The 17591-nt window shown below is 35.6% G+C and overlaps 1 protein-coding gene across 6 annotated transcripts in view; it reads left to right on the top strand.

Annotated features, from left to right (window-relative positions):
• LOC111146983 (zinc finger CCCH-type containing 13) overlaps nt 1-17591 on the top strand; it is a 102149-nt gene that overhangs the window by 55129 nt on the left and 29429 nt on the right. For all 6 annotated transcript variants that reach the window (XM_022502790.1, XM_022502792.1, XM_022502793.1 and 3 more), the window contains exons 9-10: nt 8502-8812; nt 11424-11888. In XM_022502790.1, coding sequence (XP_022358498.1) covers nt 8502-8812; nt 11424-11888 — 776 coding nt within the window. The remainder of the gene's footprint in view (nt 1-8501; nt 8813-11423; nt 11889-17591) is intronic.

Below are 17591 nucleotides of genomic sequence, written 5' to 3' on the forward strand. Positions count from 1 at the left end.
CAGTTTACATTCCCATCAGCAGCACGAGGGTTCCTTTTTGTCCGCATCCTCACCAACACTTGTTTTATTTCTTTTTTTTTTTTAAATTCTGACCATTCTGACAGGTATAAGGTGACTGGTTTTGATTTGTATTTATCTGATGATTAGTAATGGTAAGCGTCTTTTCATGTGTCTTTCGGCCATCTCTGACCATCTTTGGAATGTCTCTTCAAGTCTTCTGTCCATTTTCAGCTGGATTACTTGTTTTGGAGTTTTGTTGTTTGTTTTGTTTTTTTTTTGCTGCTGAGTTGTATAAGCTCTTTATATATGTTTAGGTAATAACCCCTTATTAGATATATCGTTTGCAAGTATCTTCTCCTATCCAGTATTTTGCCCTTTTGTTTTGTTGATGGTTTCCTTAGCTGTGCATAAAGCTTTTTGTATTGGTATAGTCCCAATAGCTTATTTTGCTTTTGTTTCCTTTGCCTGAGAAGATAGACTTAAGAAAATGTTGGTAAGGCCAATGTTAGAAAAATTGTGGCCTGTGTTTTTTTCTAGGAGTTTTATGGTTTTAGTTCTTTAATCCATTTTGAGTTTATTTTTGTGTATGGTAGAAGGAAGTGGTCCAGTTTCATTCTTTTGCATGTGGCTGTACAGTTTTCCCAGCATCACTTATTGAAGAGGCTGTCTTTTTCCCAGTATATATTCTTGCCTCCTTTGTCATAGATTAGTTGACCATATAATTGTGGGTTTATTTCTGGGCTGTTTCTTCTGTTCATTGATCACATGTCTATTTTTGTTCCAGGACCATACTATTTTGATCATTATAACTTTGTAGTGTATCTTGAAATCTGGAATTGGGATACCTCCAGCTTTGTTTTGTTTGTTTGTTTGTTTGTTTTATTGCTTTGGCAATTCAGGGTCTTTTGGGGATCCATACAACTTTAGGGTTATGTGTTCTAGTTTAGTGAAAAATGCTATTGACATTTTGATAGGGATTATTTTGAATCTGGAGATTACCATTTGAACAATATTAATTCTTCCATGAGCATAGTATGTCTTTCCATTTGTTTATGTTATCTTTAGTTTCTTTCTTCAGTGTTTTATACTTTTCAGAGTACACATCTTTCAACTCCTTGGTTAAATTTATTTCTAGTTATTTTATTGGCTTTGGTGCAGTTTTAAGTAGCATTATTTTCTTAATTATTCTTTCTGCTATTTTGTTATTAGGGTATAGAAATGCAGTCCATTTCTCTGTAGTAATTTTATACCCTGCAACTTTACTGAAGCCATGTATTACTTCGGATACATTTTTCACGGAGTCTTTACAGTTTTCTTTTTCTTTTTCTTTTTTTTTAAAGATTTTATTTATTTGACAGAGAGAGATCACAAGTAGACAGAGAGGCAGGCAGAGAGAGAGAGAGGGAAGCAGGCTCCCTGCCAAGCAGAGAGCCCGATGCAGGACTCGATCCCAGGACCCCAAGATCATGACCCGAGCCAAAGGCAGCAGCTTAACCCACTGAGCCACCCAGGTGCCCTACAGTTTTCTATGTATAGTATCATGTCATCTACAAATAGTGACTTTTTAATTTCTTCCTTACCAGTCAAATGCCTTTAATTTCTTTTTTTGTATTTTTTAATTTTAATTTTAATTCAATTAACATATAATGTGTTATTGGTTTCAGAGGTATAGGTCTTTGATTCATCAGTCTTATATAATACCCAGTGCTCACTATATCTTTCTCTGATTGACTTATTTCACTTAGCATAATACTCTCTAGTTCCATCCATGTCATTGCAAATGGTAAGATTTCAATTTTTGATGGCTGGTAATATTCCATTGTATATATAGACCACATCTTTATCCATTCATCTGTCAGTGGACATCTGGGCTCTTTACATAGTTTGGCTATTGTGGACATTGCTGCTATAAACATTGGGGTTCATGTGCCCCTTCAGATCACTACGTTTGTATCTTCGGGGTGAATACCTAGTAGCGCAATTGCTGGGCCATAGGATAGCTCTGTTTCCAACTTTCTGAGGAATCTCCATACTGTATTCCAAAGTGGCTGCAGTAGCTTGCATTCCCACCAACAATCCTGGAGGTTCCCCTTTCTCCACATCCTTGCCAACATCTGTCGTTTCCTGACTTGTTAATTTAAGCCATTCTGACTGGTGGTATCTCATTGTGGTTTTGATTTGTAGTTCCCTGATGCCGAGTGATGTGATTTTTGCCTTTGTTTCCCTTGCCTTTGGAGACATGTCTAGCCTGAAGTTGCTGCAGCCGAGGTCAAAGAGGTTGCTGCCTGTGTTCTCCTGTAGGATTTTGATGGATTGCTGTCTCACATTGAGATCTTGCATCCACTTTGAGTCTCTTTTTGTGTGTATGGTGTAAGGAAATGGTCCAATTTCATTTGTCTGCCAGTAGCTGTCCAATTTTCCCAACACCATTTGTTGAAGAGACTGTCTTTTTTCCATTGGATATTCTTTTCTGCTTTGTCAAAGATTAGTTGACCATAGAGTTGAAGGTCCATTTCTGGGTTCTCTGTTCTCTTCCATTGATCTATGTGTCTGTTTTTGTACCAGTACCATACTGTTTTGATGATTGCAGCTTTGTGATAGAGCTTGAAGTCCGGAATGTGATGCCACCAGTTTTGCTTTTCGTTTTCAACATTCCTTTGGCTATTTGGGGTCTTTCCTGGTTCCATTCAAATTTTAGGATTATTTGTTCCAGCTCTGTGAAAAAAGTTGATGGTATTTTGATAGGGATTGCATTGAATGTGTAGATTGCACTAGGTAGCATAGACGTTTTAAATTTTAACCATATTTGTTCTTTCAGTCCATGAGCATGGAACATTTTTCCATTTCTTTGCATCTTCCTCAATTTCTTTCATGAGTGTTACATAGTTTTCTGAGTACAGATTCTTTGCCTCTTGGTTAGGTTTATTCCTAGGTATCTTATGGTTTTGGGTGCAATTGTAAATGGGATCAACTCCTTAATTTCTCTTTCTTCTGTCTTGCTGTTGGTGTATAGAAATGCAACTGATTTCTGTGCATTGATTTTATATCCTGACACTTTACTGAATTCCTGTATGAGTTCTGGCAATTTTGGAATGAGTATTTTGGGTTTTCCACAAAGAGTATCGTGTCATCTGCAAAGAGCAAGAGTTTGACTTCTTTGTCGATTTGGATGCCTTGTATTTCTTTTTGTTGTCTGATTGCTGAGGCTAGGACTTCTAGTACTGTGTTGAACAGCGGTGATGATAGTGGACATCCCTGCTGTGTTCCTAACTTTTAGGGGAAAAGCTCTCAGTTTTTTCCCATTGAGAATGATACTCACCGTGGGTCAAGGCCAGAAAACAAGGTCAGAGTTTTCATAGATGGCTTTTATGATATTGCGGTATGTTTCTTCTGTCCCTACACTGTGAAGTTTTAATCACGAAAGGATGCTGTACTTTGTCAAATGATTTTTCTGCATCTGTTGAGAGAATCATATGGTTCTTGTCCTTTCTTTTATTAATGTGTTGGATCACATTGATTGATTTGCAGATGTTGAACCACGCTTGCAGCCCAGGAATAAATCTCACTTGGTCATGGTGAATAATCCTTTTAATGTACTATTGAATCGCATTGACTAGTATTTTGGTGAGAATTTTTGCATCCATATTCATCAGGGTATTGGTTTGTAATTCTCCTTTTTGATGGGGCTTTGTCTGATTTTGGGATCAAGGTGATGCTGGCCTCATAAAATGAGTTTGGAGGTTTCTTAAGGCCTTTAATTTCTTTTTCTTATCTGACTGCTGCAGCTAGGACGTCCAGTACTGTGTTGAATAATAGTGATGAAAGTAGACATCCTTGTCTTGTTCCTAATCTTAGAGTAAAAGCTCTGTTTTTCACCACTGGGTATGTTAATTGTGGGTTTGTTGTGTGTGACTTTTATTATGTTGAGGTATGTTACTTCTAAAGCCACTTCGTTGAGAATTTTTATCATAAATGGATGTTGAGTTTTGTCAGTGCTTTTTCTGTATCTGTTGAGATGATCATAATAATTTTTATTTTTTGAGATCTTGCTAGATTTTGAATGACACTTCCATGCCTAAAAATCTCTAGTGATTTTCTTCATAGTGATTTTCTTCATGCTTATAATAAAATCTAGGGGAAAAAAAAAGTACAGTCCGGCTTTCACCATCACATAGATGACTTCATATCATCTGGCCTTCTCTCATGTAACTCTTCACTTACAAATTGTAATTACCCTTGTCGTCTTAATGTTCTTCTCATATATTGTGATTCCTCCTGCCTCTTGTGGTTGCTGAACCCTCTGCAAGGCATGTTCTTTCCCTGGATTGTCAGCTCTTGGCTCAAATTCCATCTTCTCAATAAGGCCCTTTCCTTTGAACCATCCTAAAGTTGTCCCCTGACTTTTTTTGAGGGAGGGAACCTAATAGTTTCTATTTTATTACCCTGTTTTTACAGACTTTGTTGCATTAACTAACTGAAATTGCTTTGCTTTCCTGGTGGTGGTCTACTCGTAGTCCATGACAGACTGGTTTTCAGTCCTTAAAACAATGGTATGGATGTAATAACAATATATGTGTTACCTGCTACTGTTATTGGTATTATGATGATGATGATGATGATGATGTTAGTGGTTTTGCCTGTCTTTTTTTTTTTAACATATAATGTTTTATTAGCCCCAGGTTGCCTGTCTTTTTTACTTCTGTATTCTCAGTGCCAAAAATAATGCTTGCAGTATAGAAGATGCTCACTTAATATTAGCTCAATAAATTAAAATGACTCACTTTTTTATTTAGGATATGTTTCTTATGTAAAATAATAAAGCCAAAATATTTCTGTGTGTGAAATCTGTATCATACGGTGTTGCATTTTACCACTGGAAAAAGTTGATTTTGATATTGCCCATAGTCCTTTTTTTTTTTAAGTATACTTTTCATGATGATTTTATTTTATTTTTTTTTTTAAGATTTTATTTATTTATTTGTCAGAGAGAGAGAGAGTGAGCACAGGCAGACAGAGTGGTAGAGGGAGAAGCAGGCTCCCTGCGGAGCAAGGAGCCTGACGCGGGACTCGATCCCAGGACCCTGGGATCATGACCTGAGCAGAAGGCAGCCGCTTAACCAACTCAGCCACCCAGGCGTCCCTCATGATGATTTTAAAAGGTGACTTATAAATGTTAGTTAGTTACATTATGATGGCATATTTTCATTTGAGAAAAAGAAACCATTTACTAAAAGAAAAAATGGTATTAGTAATTTTTTAAAAGTCTAGGGTAAGCAAGCTTGGTTGTAGATGAAATTTATGTATCTTGAGTGAGGCAAGTTTTCTTTTTAAATTTTTTAACCTTTCACATGTTTCCCAAATGAAATATACCCTGAATATTCTCATTGCACATTTTGTCCTAATTATAGTAGCATTAAAAAACTTCTGTTTAGTATCAAGTCAGGCTAAAGATTGGCTTTCCCTGTGCTATAAATCACAGTGCTCTTGCTGACAGTATACAGATTTCTTCTTTAAGGTATTGAGCTCTCTTCATGCAATGATAAACTCTTTTCTTAATTTGAATGTCAAATGTCACCTCTTTTTTCTCCTCAGACAAGAAACCAGCCAATTCTAAAGCCTAAGAAGAATCTAAAATTACTGCTATTCTAAATGGAAATGTATTTTAATATACCTCTGCAATAGTGTAAAAGCCAAAGTACTAATAATTTTGGTCAGATTTCAAGGCAGTTTTATTTTCTACCTTCTTATGTATAGAATGAACACAGGCCCAGGTCCGTTTTACACTGACATCCGTAATCTGACCCATCTTGTTTTGGTAACAGATCCTCTCTTTTCACTATTCTTTAGTCATCAGACTTTTAAAAGAATAATAACAGGAAAATAAAGATGCTGTCTTGGCCAACTTGGGCTGCTGATATAAAATACCATATACTGGAGTGGTTTAAACAACAGACATTGAGTTCTCACAGCTATAGAGGCTGGAAAGTCCAAGGTCAGAGTTCCAGCAGATTTGGTTTCTGGTTTACAAACAGTTGTCTTCTCACTGTGTCCTGGCATGGACAGGAGAGAATGAGCTCTGGTCTCTTCGTTCTTGTAAGGATATGATCTCATGGGAGCTCCACCCACAGGACCTCATCTAAACCAATTACTCCCAAATGCCTCCACCTTCAAATACTATCACATTGGGAGGTTGTATAAATTTAGGGGGACACATTCAGTCCATAACAGATGTTTTTAATTTAAACCAAGTTTTCTTAATTTTATTTTTCTTGAAGGATGGGTAAGAAGAAAAAATGCTGAAACCATAACTTAACAATGGATTGGTCCTCTGACCTTAATTTGATAGGTTGATCATCCTAAGCTTGAATTGAATTTTTTACTCCATGCTATCGACACTGAATTTGAATAGAAATGTGATTGGACTGTATTGTGTTTTTTAAAGATAGTAATATGAGCTATTTTATTTTTTAGGTTCCATGAACTAATCACCAAATGGTACTGCAGACTTTCTTGAAGCAGTTTTTAGTATGCACAATAAATAAAACTAACCAAAATGCCAGTTCAGTGGAAAGCCACATTTTTAAATCAATTTACAGATTTCCAAATTGTCTAGAACCTGATGACATTGCAGTTGGAACATACCAAACAGTAATAATTCTAATTCTCAATCTTGCAGTATTTTTCTTTTCGGTAAGATGCATTTGAATGACCATTGATCATAGCTAGTTTTCCAAATTTGGGTAACACCCTATGAGCATTTCTATTCCTACCTATAAGTAAATACATTTCTCTTAAGAGTGAGTTAAATTATAGTGGCTTATGGCTTTTTTTTTTTTTTTTTTTAAAGATTTTATTTGTTTATTTGTCATAGAGAAGTGAGAGCAAGCACAGGCAGACAGAGTGACAGGCAGAGGCAGAGGGAGAAGCAGGCTCCCTGCCAAGCAAGGAGCCCGATGTGGGACTCGATCCCAGGATGCTGGGATCATGACCTGAGCCGAAGGCAGCCACTTAACCAACTGAGCCATCCAGGTGTCCCATGGCTTATTTTTTTTTAATGAAAAGGAAATTTTTATGAGAAGTGTGAAGGTTTAGTGAAATTACTAATAACTACAATGTTTAGGTGAATATGATGTTCTGATTAGGTGACTTCTTTTAGTCAACTGTTATCCAAAAGATGTTTTTGTTTATTTGCTAAAATCCCTGTTCTGCAAATTCTTTTCAATATATTGGAATCACTTCCCTGAATGAGCAACATATATTTTATGTATTTGGTACTTGTATTGATAAAAGGTCTACTGAGGCATCATTTATAAAGAACATAGTTCAGGCCAGCAGTGCTTAACAAGGGGTGATTTTTGCTTTCCTGGGGAAATTTGGCAGTGTCTGGAGTAATTTTTTATTGTTACGAACGGGGTTGAGAGGGAGCATGAGACTGGCTTCTGGTGGGTAGAAGCCAGGGATGCTGCTGATCTCCCTGTGATGTACAGTACAGCCCCCCACTACAATCACTGAACACAAAGTGTCAGGACCGCCAAGACTGAGAAACCCTGCTGTAGGATTAATAATGACTTTGCTACCATTGTGGATATTAAAAATACCATAGGCACTGAAGGTATTCTAAAATATTTTGACTAGGACTCCAGAACATTTTTGAACAAATATCTAATCTTCAGAATGAGGACTAGGATACTAATCTGGGTATGTGGTGTCCGGAATGTTATTTTTTAACATTCTTTCTGGTCCCATTTCTTTTTAGTTATTGCACAAATGTGTGTATTCCAGCTTCCTATCACACACACATTTTGCATAACCAGTGTAAACCAGGACCTAGGATTTAACATATTGTAGGAGAGACTCCATTGTGCTTTGTGTGGTTATAAGTTGTTTCTTTGGCAGCAGTGAAAGAAGGTGATTGGAAGGGAGTAGAGGAAGCCTTTGTTAAACCAGGACTGCACTGGCCTGGCCAAGAGTGAAGGCTGGTTATTTAAGATAAAGACAGTGTAGACAGTATGTCCTTAACCGTATCATTCTTTCCCCATCCTGAATCTCACCCCAAGCAGGGCAGACTTCAGGTTTGGCTTCTTAATTGATGATGACTTCCCTTTCCCCACAGCCTTGAGTTATAGGCACTCCCACAGCCACTTTCTATCTAGATCTTACTAGTATGTTTCCTCTTTAGCCTCTTGCGGTTTCCTTCCTCCAAGTACCTATTCACAAGGTCAGAGATTATCTCTGATTAAGAGTGAATTCCATACTTTAAGTGAGGATAATATTCTATTTGTGTTCAGGAAGAGTGCTGCTTGGAGCCCAAGCTTGGGAGCAAGGCAGTACATATCTCATCTAGGACTGTGGTCTCAGGCTGACCTAAAATCAACCAGATCTTTAAAAATTAGCTTCTTACTATACAGCATTGTGAATTGAAATTTATCCTGGAATTATGATTCACACTTTTAGCTTTAACTTTAGCATTCAGCTTTTTTTATTGTTGCTTTTCTTTACAGGTCTACTTCCCCAGTAGGACAGCATCACTCTCCTATATCTTCTAGACATCACTCATCTTCCTCACAATCAGGATCATCTATTCAAAGACATTCTCCTTCTCCTCGTCGAAAAAGATCTCCTTCACCATCTTATCAGAGGACAATAACTCCACCTTTACGACGCTCTGCGTCTCCTTATCCTTCACATTCTCTGTCTTCTCCTCAGAGAAAGCAGAGTCCCCCAAGACATCGCTCTCCGATGCGAGAGAAAGGGAGGCATGACCATGAACGAACTTCACAGTCTCATGATCGGCGTCATGAAAGAAGAGAAGGTATGCACTGTATTTTACCTTGATTTTTTTTTTAGCGTTAAATATTTTCTTTGTTAAAGAACTGGACATTCAGATTTATTGTTACAGTAAGGAGAAGAAGAAAACCGTGTTATATTAAGTCTTTAACAGAGCAGAGTGCTTGAAGGCAGTAGGAGGTGCTTTTAATGACACAGGAACATATAAACTATTAAATGTACATAAGTGGGCGTTTTTATGTATACTGAGGTAGTGCTTTCTAAGATGTTTTACTTGGGTACTCTCAAGTTCTAGAAATTTTTGGCTGTCTGATTCTTAAAATATCCCTCTAATTGCTTAATTGGTTCTTTAAAAAAACAGAAAAGTGAAGGGAAGAAAAGCAGCAAACCAGGGGGCATAGTTTGAAAGCATCGCCTATGTTTTGATAAAGAGGTAAGGGCTGGAGGAATATTGAGAAGGTCGGTGTAAGCCAAGTGATCAGTTTTCTAGGTGAAATTCAAAAAGAAATTAGCAAAGCAATTTCCCTTTCTAGATCCCTGAGAATTAAGTTAACTTTGGATTTGCTGCTCCTTGTTAAAGCTGAGGTGCTATTATCTGGCAATACAGTCTAATAGTTCTGATCTCTTTCTGTACTCCTTATCTAAGCTTCTTGACTTTATATATTTAAAGGTTTTTCCCCTAACTTCTGAGTTGGTGTTTAAACATAATGAGTACTCAGGAAATATTGCTTACTTGCAACATTTCCCTTTAATGTGCATTTTAAAATAAACCTCTGAGAGTATATTACAGCAGTCTTCTGTGAAACATGTTGAATTTAGTTGTTCTCTTCCTATCAGCAGTGCAGTAATTAATCAAGTTGTTTTATTCAACAAAATGATGTACATCCAGGTAGGGATCAGAGAGAGTTTTTGTTGTATAGAATTATTTCTTATGTATATCATTTTGGAACCAGAACAGCACAGCAATATTTATGGAACATTGGTAAGATAGGAAAACTCTCTTAGCACCTGTGAATTAATTTTAATAAGATCTTTAACTGGAGTTGACTGGGAATACAGTGTACATTAAATGAGTACTTATTGAATGAAAACTCTTTAGTGTGTTTGATATCTGTTTTGAAATAATAATGAGGCGAAATAGTATGTGGTTGAGTCTTAAAAGAATTTTTTATGTGTGTGCTAAGAGTGGCCCATGTTACAGGAAGAATCCATTTAATAATAAACCATATGTGTTTAGTTTCTTTGTAAAGATGTTTCTTTCACCTTCCATACAAGATATGTAGCAGTTTGTTCCTCTATTTAGATGTCATCTTCTGAAATAAGAATAATTTTAGTGGAAGAATGGGGAGGTAGGTAAAGAACAGAATTTAGTAACTAGATTTGAAAAGACAGATGGAATCATGAAAAGGATCTGGTACTGAGTGAACATATTTTTAGGCCCAGTTGGCATTGGAGGAGGACTAGAAGTCATAAATTGCACCAAAACGATGGAAACCTATCCAGTCCTTGCCTACTGCTTCTGTTCTTAAAGGGCATTTGTGAATGTAAGCATATGGACGATGTAATTGGCAGGAGAGATGAGTTATTAATGTGAAAATCTAGGGTGTCTTGTGGATACTGTTTGGGTGCTTAAGAAAGTCTGTAGACCTAGCCACCTGGGACAAAGAGAAAAGAAGGTAAGTTGACAATACTCATACGGCTCTTAGGCATAGAGCTGCTATAACTGCTAAAATAGCCTCAGATCTTGAAGTAGTTCCAGAATGTGAGAGCAGCACATAAGGGAATCTGACTTAAAAACAAGGCAATGTTTGTTTTCTAATGTTCTCTTGTTAGTCCTTTGACTTCATATCAGATTTATGTTGTGATCAATTTCTGCCTGTTCTAGGCATATCTAAAGAATAGTTTATGTTCTTTGCAAATTCCATTAGGTATAGGGTTGCCTAAGCCATTTAGGCTCTGGGCCTCTTAATTTCTTCATTTAGATGGTGACAAGGTTGAATTAAATAATCAGTGAGTTTTGTTTCAGCTTTTTTAAAACTGAAGTTCCTTATTTTTCTGTGAAGCGTTAGAAAATGCTTTAATGAGAGAAAACTTTAGAGACAGGAGTGATTCAGTAAACAGTTCAAGAAAAAGAGAGGGTGAGTAGCAAAAGAGAGGATGAGTAGCAACATCTCTTTGCCAGCCAGCTTACTAACTATAGGCCGCTCTTAAGTACTTTAAGTACACTTGAAGTAGTCACGGATAGTCTAGTTTGGCCCCTTCCTTGGTAGAGATGGCTAAAGTCACTGTGTACCTCTAGATCTACAAGTAATTTCTAAAAAATAAACCATCAGTGATACGAGATCAATTTATTTGTTTCATTTGTTTAAGGTAAGTATGGATAAGTTGGGGTATGGGAAGATCCTAATCAAAGTTTATCTAATCAAGAACATATTCAAGTGTTAATAAAATTACCTTTGGAATTGTAGTTTATGTGTGGTTTTAATTTTATTTGCCCACGTTTTCTTTTTTTATTTTCTGCAAAGAACGTGAATTACCATTTTAAAAAATTTTTTAGCTCTATACGTACATGTATTGTCTGGTTTCTCAAAATTTTGTTAAAGGAATTCTAGTTGATTTCCAAACTTGCATTACAGAGACAAGAAGCAAAAGGGATAGAGAAAAGGACACAAGAGAAGAACGAGAGTATGAACAAGATCAGAGCTCTTCTAGAGACCACAGAGATGACAGAGAACCTCGAGATGGTCGGGATCGAAGAGATGCCAGAGATACTAGAGACCGACGGGAACTAAGGGACTCCAGAGACATTCGGGACTCCAGGGAGATGAGAGATTATAGCAGAGATAACAAAGAGAGCCGTGACCCCAGAGATTCTCGGTCTGCTCGTGATACCCATGACTACAGGGACCGTGAAAGTCGAGATACTCATCGAAAGGAGGATGCCTATCAAGAAGAATCCCGAAGTTATGGCAGAAACCATTTGAGAGAAGAAAGTTCTCGAACTGAAATAAGGAATGATGCGAGAAATGAGTCTCGAAGTGAAATTAGGAATGACCGGATGGGCAGAAGTAGGGGGAGAGGTCCAGAATTACCTGAAAAGGGTAAGGTTTTTGACTTGTCAGTGAACTGTATCTTGTATGCTTACATAGAAATTATTAAATCTTTTAAGGTTTCTTTTCTAAATATATTCTCTTTTACATTCATTATCATCATTTTGTCAAAGTAATTTTCAATTAGTTGAATTTTGGCCTTCCCTGTAAATTCCAAATAAGAATTGTTAAATTCCTAGGATTTAGGAATTTGCTAAAGTAGCAGAAGATAAATGGGTCCTGATTAAAATCCCCTGGTAAATTATATCCAATTATGCCTACCCTCTTGATTAGTGTGGAACACTAAGAAAATTCCTGTCAGGCAAAAAAGTAGAGTCAAAAGGAAATGATTTCTACTAAACAGGTACAGATATGATAAAATGATTATTAAAGTGGAATTAAAATGGTGGGCTTTCAAAATTGGTGGTATCAGAAATGACTGTGTATTCCTCAGTATACTTGTGCTTTCTTCAAACCACTTCAGATAATTGCACATCAGAATTTTGAACCATTAACGTATTCTTCCCGTAAAAAGCCTTTACCAATACCCAGTAACTACCTACTACCTAAATGTTGTATTTGCCTCCCAACTGCTTGGACTGAATTAGTTTTGACATGTGTTCCTCGCCCCTTTCTTCTGCCCTTCCCTGAAATACTGCTGCAGATTTCTGAACATTTCATTATTTCCATTGGTCTTTTGGTATATCTTGGTCAATATTATAACTCCATATGAAGCTGAAGGCTTTCCTTACCTTCTCCTTCATAGTTGTCTTGGCTTTTCTTAGCCCTTTGCTTTTTCATATACATTTTTAAAATGAGGTTTTTTTTTTTTAATTTTATGAAAAACTTAGATTTTTATTTCAAATGCATTAAATTTATAAATTTATAACTTTTTCTATTGAGGTCTTATGTATTTTATTACTGGGTGCCCAACATTTTTTGTGCTCTTGTCAGTGATACTTAAAAAATTTTTTTTCTTTCTTTTCAGTAATGCATTTACATGGTTTAAAATTTCAAATGTATGAAAGAATATATTGTGAAAAGCCTTGCCTCTATTCCTGACCTTATTCATTTCTTTGCCAATTTTGTCTGTATCCTTCCCAGAAATATTCTGCATAGGCAGGTTTATAGGTCTACTCATAATCCCCATCTGGTTTTACAAACATAATTTTTTTAAACTGTGTATTACTCTATACCTTGCTGTTTTCACTTAAAAAAATACCTTGGAGATCATTCCATATCAGTGAACTTGATAAGCAGCTCCATCCCCTTCTTTGTGGTGCACATTGTCCGTTGTAGGAATTACTGAAAAGATCTTTTATTTAAATTCCAGTTAACATACAGAGTAATCTTAGTTTCAGATGCACAGTGTAGTGATTTGGCATGTGCATACAACACCCATTGCCCATCACAAGTTCCCTTCTTAATCCCCAATACCTATTTAACCCATCCCCCCACCACCGCCCCTCTGGTACCCTTCAGTTTGTTTTGTATAGGTAAGAGTCTCTTTCTTGCTTTGCCTCTCTCTTTTTTTTTTTTTTTAACTTTACTCATTTGTTTCATTTCTTGAATTCCATATATGAGTGAAAATATGTTGTCTTTCTCTTACTGACTTATTTTGCTTAGCAAAATACTCCCTAGCTCCATCCATGTCACTGCAAATGGCAAGATTTCATTCTTTTTATGGCTGAGTAATATTCCATTGTGTACGTATACCATACTTTCTTTGCCCATTCATCAGTCATTGGACACCTGGGCTATTACCATAATTTGGCTAATGTAGATAGTGCTATATTGTAAATATAGGGGTGCATGTATCCCTTCAAATTAGTATTTTTGTATTCTTTGGGTAAATACCTAGTAGTGCAATTATTATATTGTAGGGTAGTTCTATTTTTAATTTTTTGAGGAACCTCTATACCATTCTCCAAGTATACAATGCAAACACCTGTTTGCATTCCCACCACAACAGTGTAGGAGGGTTCCCCTTTCTCCACATCTTTTCCAGCACCAATTGTTTCTTGTGTTGTTAATTTTAGCCTTTTGGATAGGTGTCAGGTGATAACTCATTATAGTTTTGATTTTGTATTTCCCTGATGATGAGTGATGTTGAGCATCTTTTCATGTCTGTTGGCCATCTGGATGTCCTCTTGGGAGAAATGTCTGTTCATGTCTTCTGCCCATTTTATAATTGGATTATTCGTTTTGCAGTCCCTATCAAAATACGAACACCTTTTTGCACGTAGCTAGAACAATCTGAAGTTAATACAGTAGTTCTTCCTTATCCACAGGGGCTGTGTTCCAGGATGCTGGGTGGATGCCTAAAACCTCAAATAATACTGAACTCTCTATATACTAGGTCTTTTCCTGTGCATACACACCTATGATAAAGTTTAATTTATAAATTAAGCATAGTAAGAAATTAACAGTAACTAATAATAAAATAAAACAATGATAAAATACCACAGTGAAAATTATGTGAATGTGGTCTTTCTCAGAATATCTTATTTAGTGCTGTACTTACCCTTCTTATGATGAAGTGAGATGATAAAATGCCTGCGTGATGAGATGAGGCAAAGTGAATGATGTAGGCATTATGAGGTAACATTAGGCTACTGCTGATCTTCTGAAGATATGTCAGGAGGAGGATCATCTGCTTCTGGACCCCAGTTGACCCCAGTTGGGTAACTGAAATCACAGAAAGCAAAGCCACAGATAGGGGAGGTGCTATAAATTATATATTGATAGATGTGTATCTATCACATTGTGTATCACATGTGTATCACAATGTGATACAATGTGATAGATACACATCTATCAACATATAATTTATAGCACCTCCCCTATTATTCCAGTCTCTGTTTTTAAACAGTGCTTAGTGAATAACTGTGTGTCACTAAATAATATCTTTTTAAAGTATTTTATTTTCTACCACTTACTGTTGGTATATGGAAATGATAATTGGGACACTTGTATATTAATCTTACATTATTATGTCGCTGTATTTTTGTAGGAGATCTAATTGGATTCTCTTAAACATTTATGTCTGGGAACAGATTTGGCTCTTCTTTTCTGGTTATTTACTTACTGTCAATAACCTGCTGATCTATCAATATAGTGTTGACTGTAAGTGCATTTTAAAAATAGGCTTCTTTGCTCTGTTTCAGATTTTAAAGTGTTATTTTTGGCCTTTTACCATTAAGCAGCATGTTTGTAGATTTTTAGCAGATTTTTTTTATTGTGTTACAGATGTCCTCTAATTTCCCCAGCTTAGCTAACAACTTGTATCATGACCATTTTTTCTGTATCTTGAGAAGGTCATAGTTGGTCTCTTTAACCTTTCTACTTATGTTATATATTTCTTTAAAAATTTAGAACTATCCTGGCATTTCTAAGATGAATGGAATTTTTTTCATTTTTTTAAAGTTCTAGATTAGGTTAAACTGTGATATTGAATGAAACATCTGTGTTTTCAATTGAGATTACATAAGATTAGTGGCATAATGGTAAATATTTAACAACGAACTCCTCAGAAAAAGTCCTAACTTTTAGCTTTTGCCAGTTTTCATGGTATAAATACTCTTGCCATATCAGATTTTCAGCTACTGACATGAGAAGAGATGCACACAATTTGCTCTTTCAGGCCACTGTGAACCAATTCTGCATGCCACTGCGTAGTTCATTTTTTATGTTATTCTTGTTTGGCTTGGGCATCAAAGTTATACTAGACATACAAAATGTGTTAGGTAGTGTTGCTTCTTTTTTCCTCTGGAGCAATTTATATATGATTAGTTATCTATTCTTTGACAATTTAACATTTGTCTGTTAAGCGTTTCCTATTTTTCTGATGGTTATAGCTTCTACTATCAGTTGAGTTTTCTCATTAAGAGTTAATAGATTTGGATTATTGTAATAGTTATAGATTTTTTTTTCTTAAAGCAGTGTTATATTTTTCCAGGAAATTTGTTTTCAAATTTTTGATACAAAGATGGTCCAAATTTTGCTTTTTTAAATCTCTTTTATATCTATAACTATATCCCCTTATTTTTCTTGCTCAATCTTGCCAGAGATGTGTCTGTTTTGAGTCTTTTCAAATAACTAATCTTTGGTTTATATTCTCTTGTATGTCTTCTGTTCTATTAATTTCTGCTCTTAAGTTTTACTTTGTTGTGAAATGTGTGTACTAATTGTATTACTAATTGTATTAATTACTAATTGTAAATTAATTACTAATTGTATTACTAATACTAATTGTATTAGTAACCATTCTAAACACTTTGTAAGTTTTAATATGATTTCTTCCTTGATTCATGAATTAGGTAGAAATATGACTTTAAATTTCCAATCATAACTTTTTAAAATAAATCCCCTTCCTTAATTTTAATTGTTGTCAGAGAAGACTTTAGAGTCGACTCTTTGACATCTGTATTTGTCAAGACTCTAAGCTGTGGCTCAGAAATTTACATAAATGTTCTGTGTGTGCTTTTAATAGTTGTATGCAAAGGGTGTCTCATGTCAAGCTTGTTAACCATGGTTTCAAATCTATAATTATTTTTAGTCCGCCTTTTCTGACATTACAGAAGTGAGTTAAATCTTCCACTGTTACTGTGAATTTGTTGATTTCATGTAATTTGATCAATTTTTGCTTTGAGTATTTTAAGACTTTGCTGTTAGGTATAAAGGCAGATTATTCCTTTTACCACTGTAGAATGACCCTCTTTATCGCTAATAGTGCTTTTTGTTTTGAAGGTTATTTTACTAACATTTCTTCTGGTTTGTATTTGATAAGTATCTTTTTTCATCCTTTTCGCCTTGCTATATCTTTTTGTTTTAAATGTGACTCTAAACAGCATAGGTTAGACATATGTTGAATCTTCTTATTGTATCTTCTCTGATTCTTAACTTTCAGATTTTTCATCTCTCTTTCTCTTTTGTTTCCTGGGTCATTTCCTCAGATATATCTTTTTTTTTTCCTTTTCTTTCTTTCTTTTTTTTCCCCCCATAAGTATCTCTTAGCAGCATCTAAGCTATTACTTAATTTACTCGTTCCTAGATGTTATATTTAGCTCATTTCTAGTTTTTAAAAAAATGTTTTAAATTTCTTCCTTGTGGTCTTTAATTATACAGATATTTTGACTATTAAAATACATTGTTAACAGTATTTAGAATTCTTCTCTAATTCTTTGAAGGCTCAAAGCCTGTTATGTATTGTGAGTGTGTGTAGCTCTGCATTTTTTAAAGCCACTTCACTGAGATATGATTGACATACAAAAAGCACATACAGCTTGGAGATAAGTATGTGCTCATGAATCCATCACTACTATCTATGCCATTAACATATCCATATCCATCAGGTTTCCTCTTGCTCTCTCTGTACTATTTTGTATGTGTGTGATGAGAATGCTTAATATAACATCTACCCTCTTATCAAATTTTTTACTTTCCAGGGTAGTAGTATTAACTGTAGGTACTATACTGTACTGTAGGTACTATACTGTACTATAGAGCTCTAAGTCTTATTCATCTTCTACAACTGAAACTTTGTACCCTTTGACTAACACCTCTCCATCTCCTTCTACTTCCAGGCCTTGGCAGTTAACCGTTCTATTCTCTATTTCTAAGAGTTTGACTATTTTAGATTCCACATATAAGTTGCACCATGTAGTATTTGTCTTTCTGTGTGTGACTTATCTCACTCAACATAATGTCCTCCAG

This window comes from Enhydra lutris, unplaced genomic scaffold (genome assembly GCF_002288905.1).
Source record: "Enhydra lutris kenyoni isolate GAN:26980312 unplaced genomic scaffold, ASM228890v2 scaffoldscaffold15, whole genome shotgun sequence".
Taxonomy (NCBI): domain Eukaryota; kingdom Metazoa; phylum Chordata; class Mammalia; order Carnivora; family Mustelidae; genus Enhydra; species Enhydra lutris.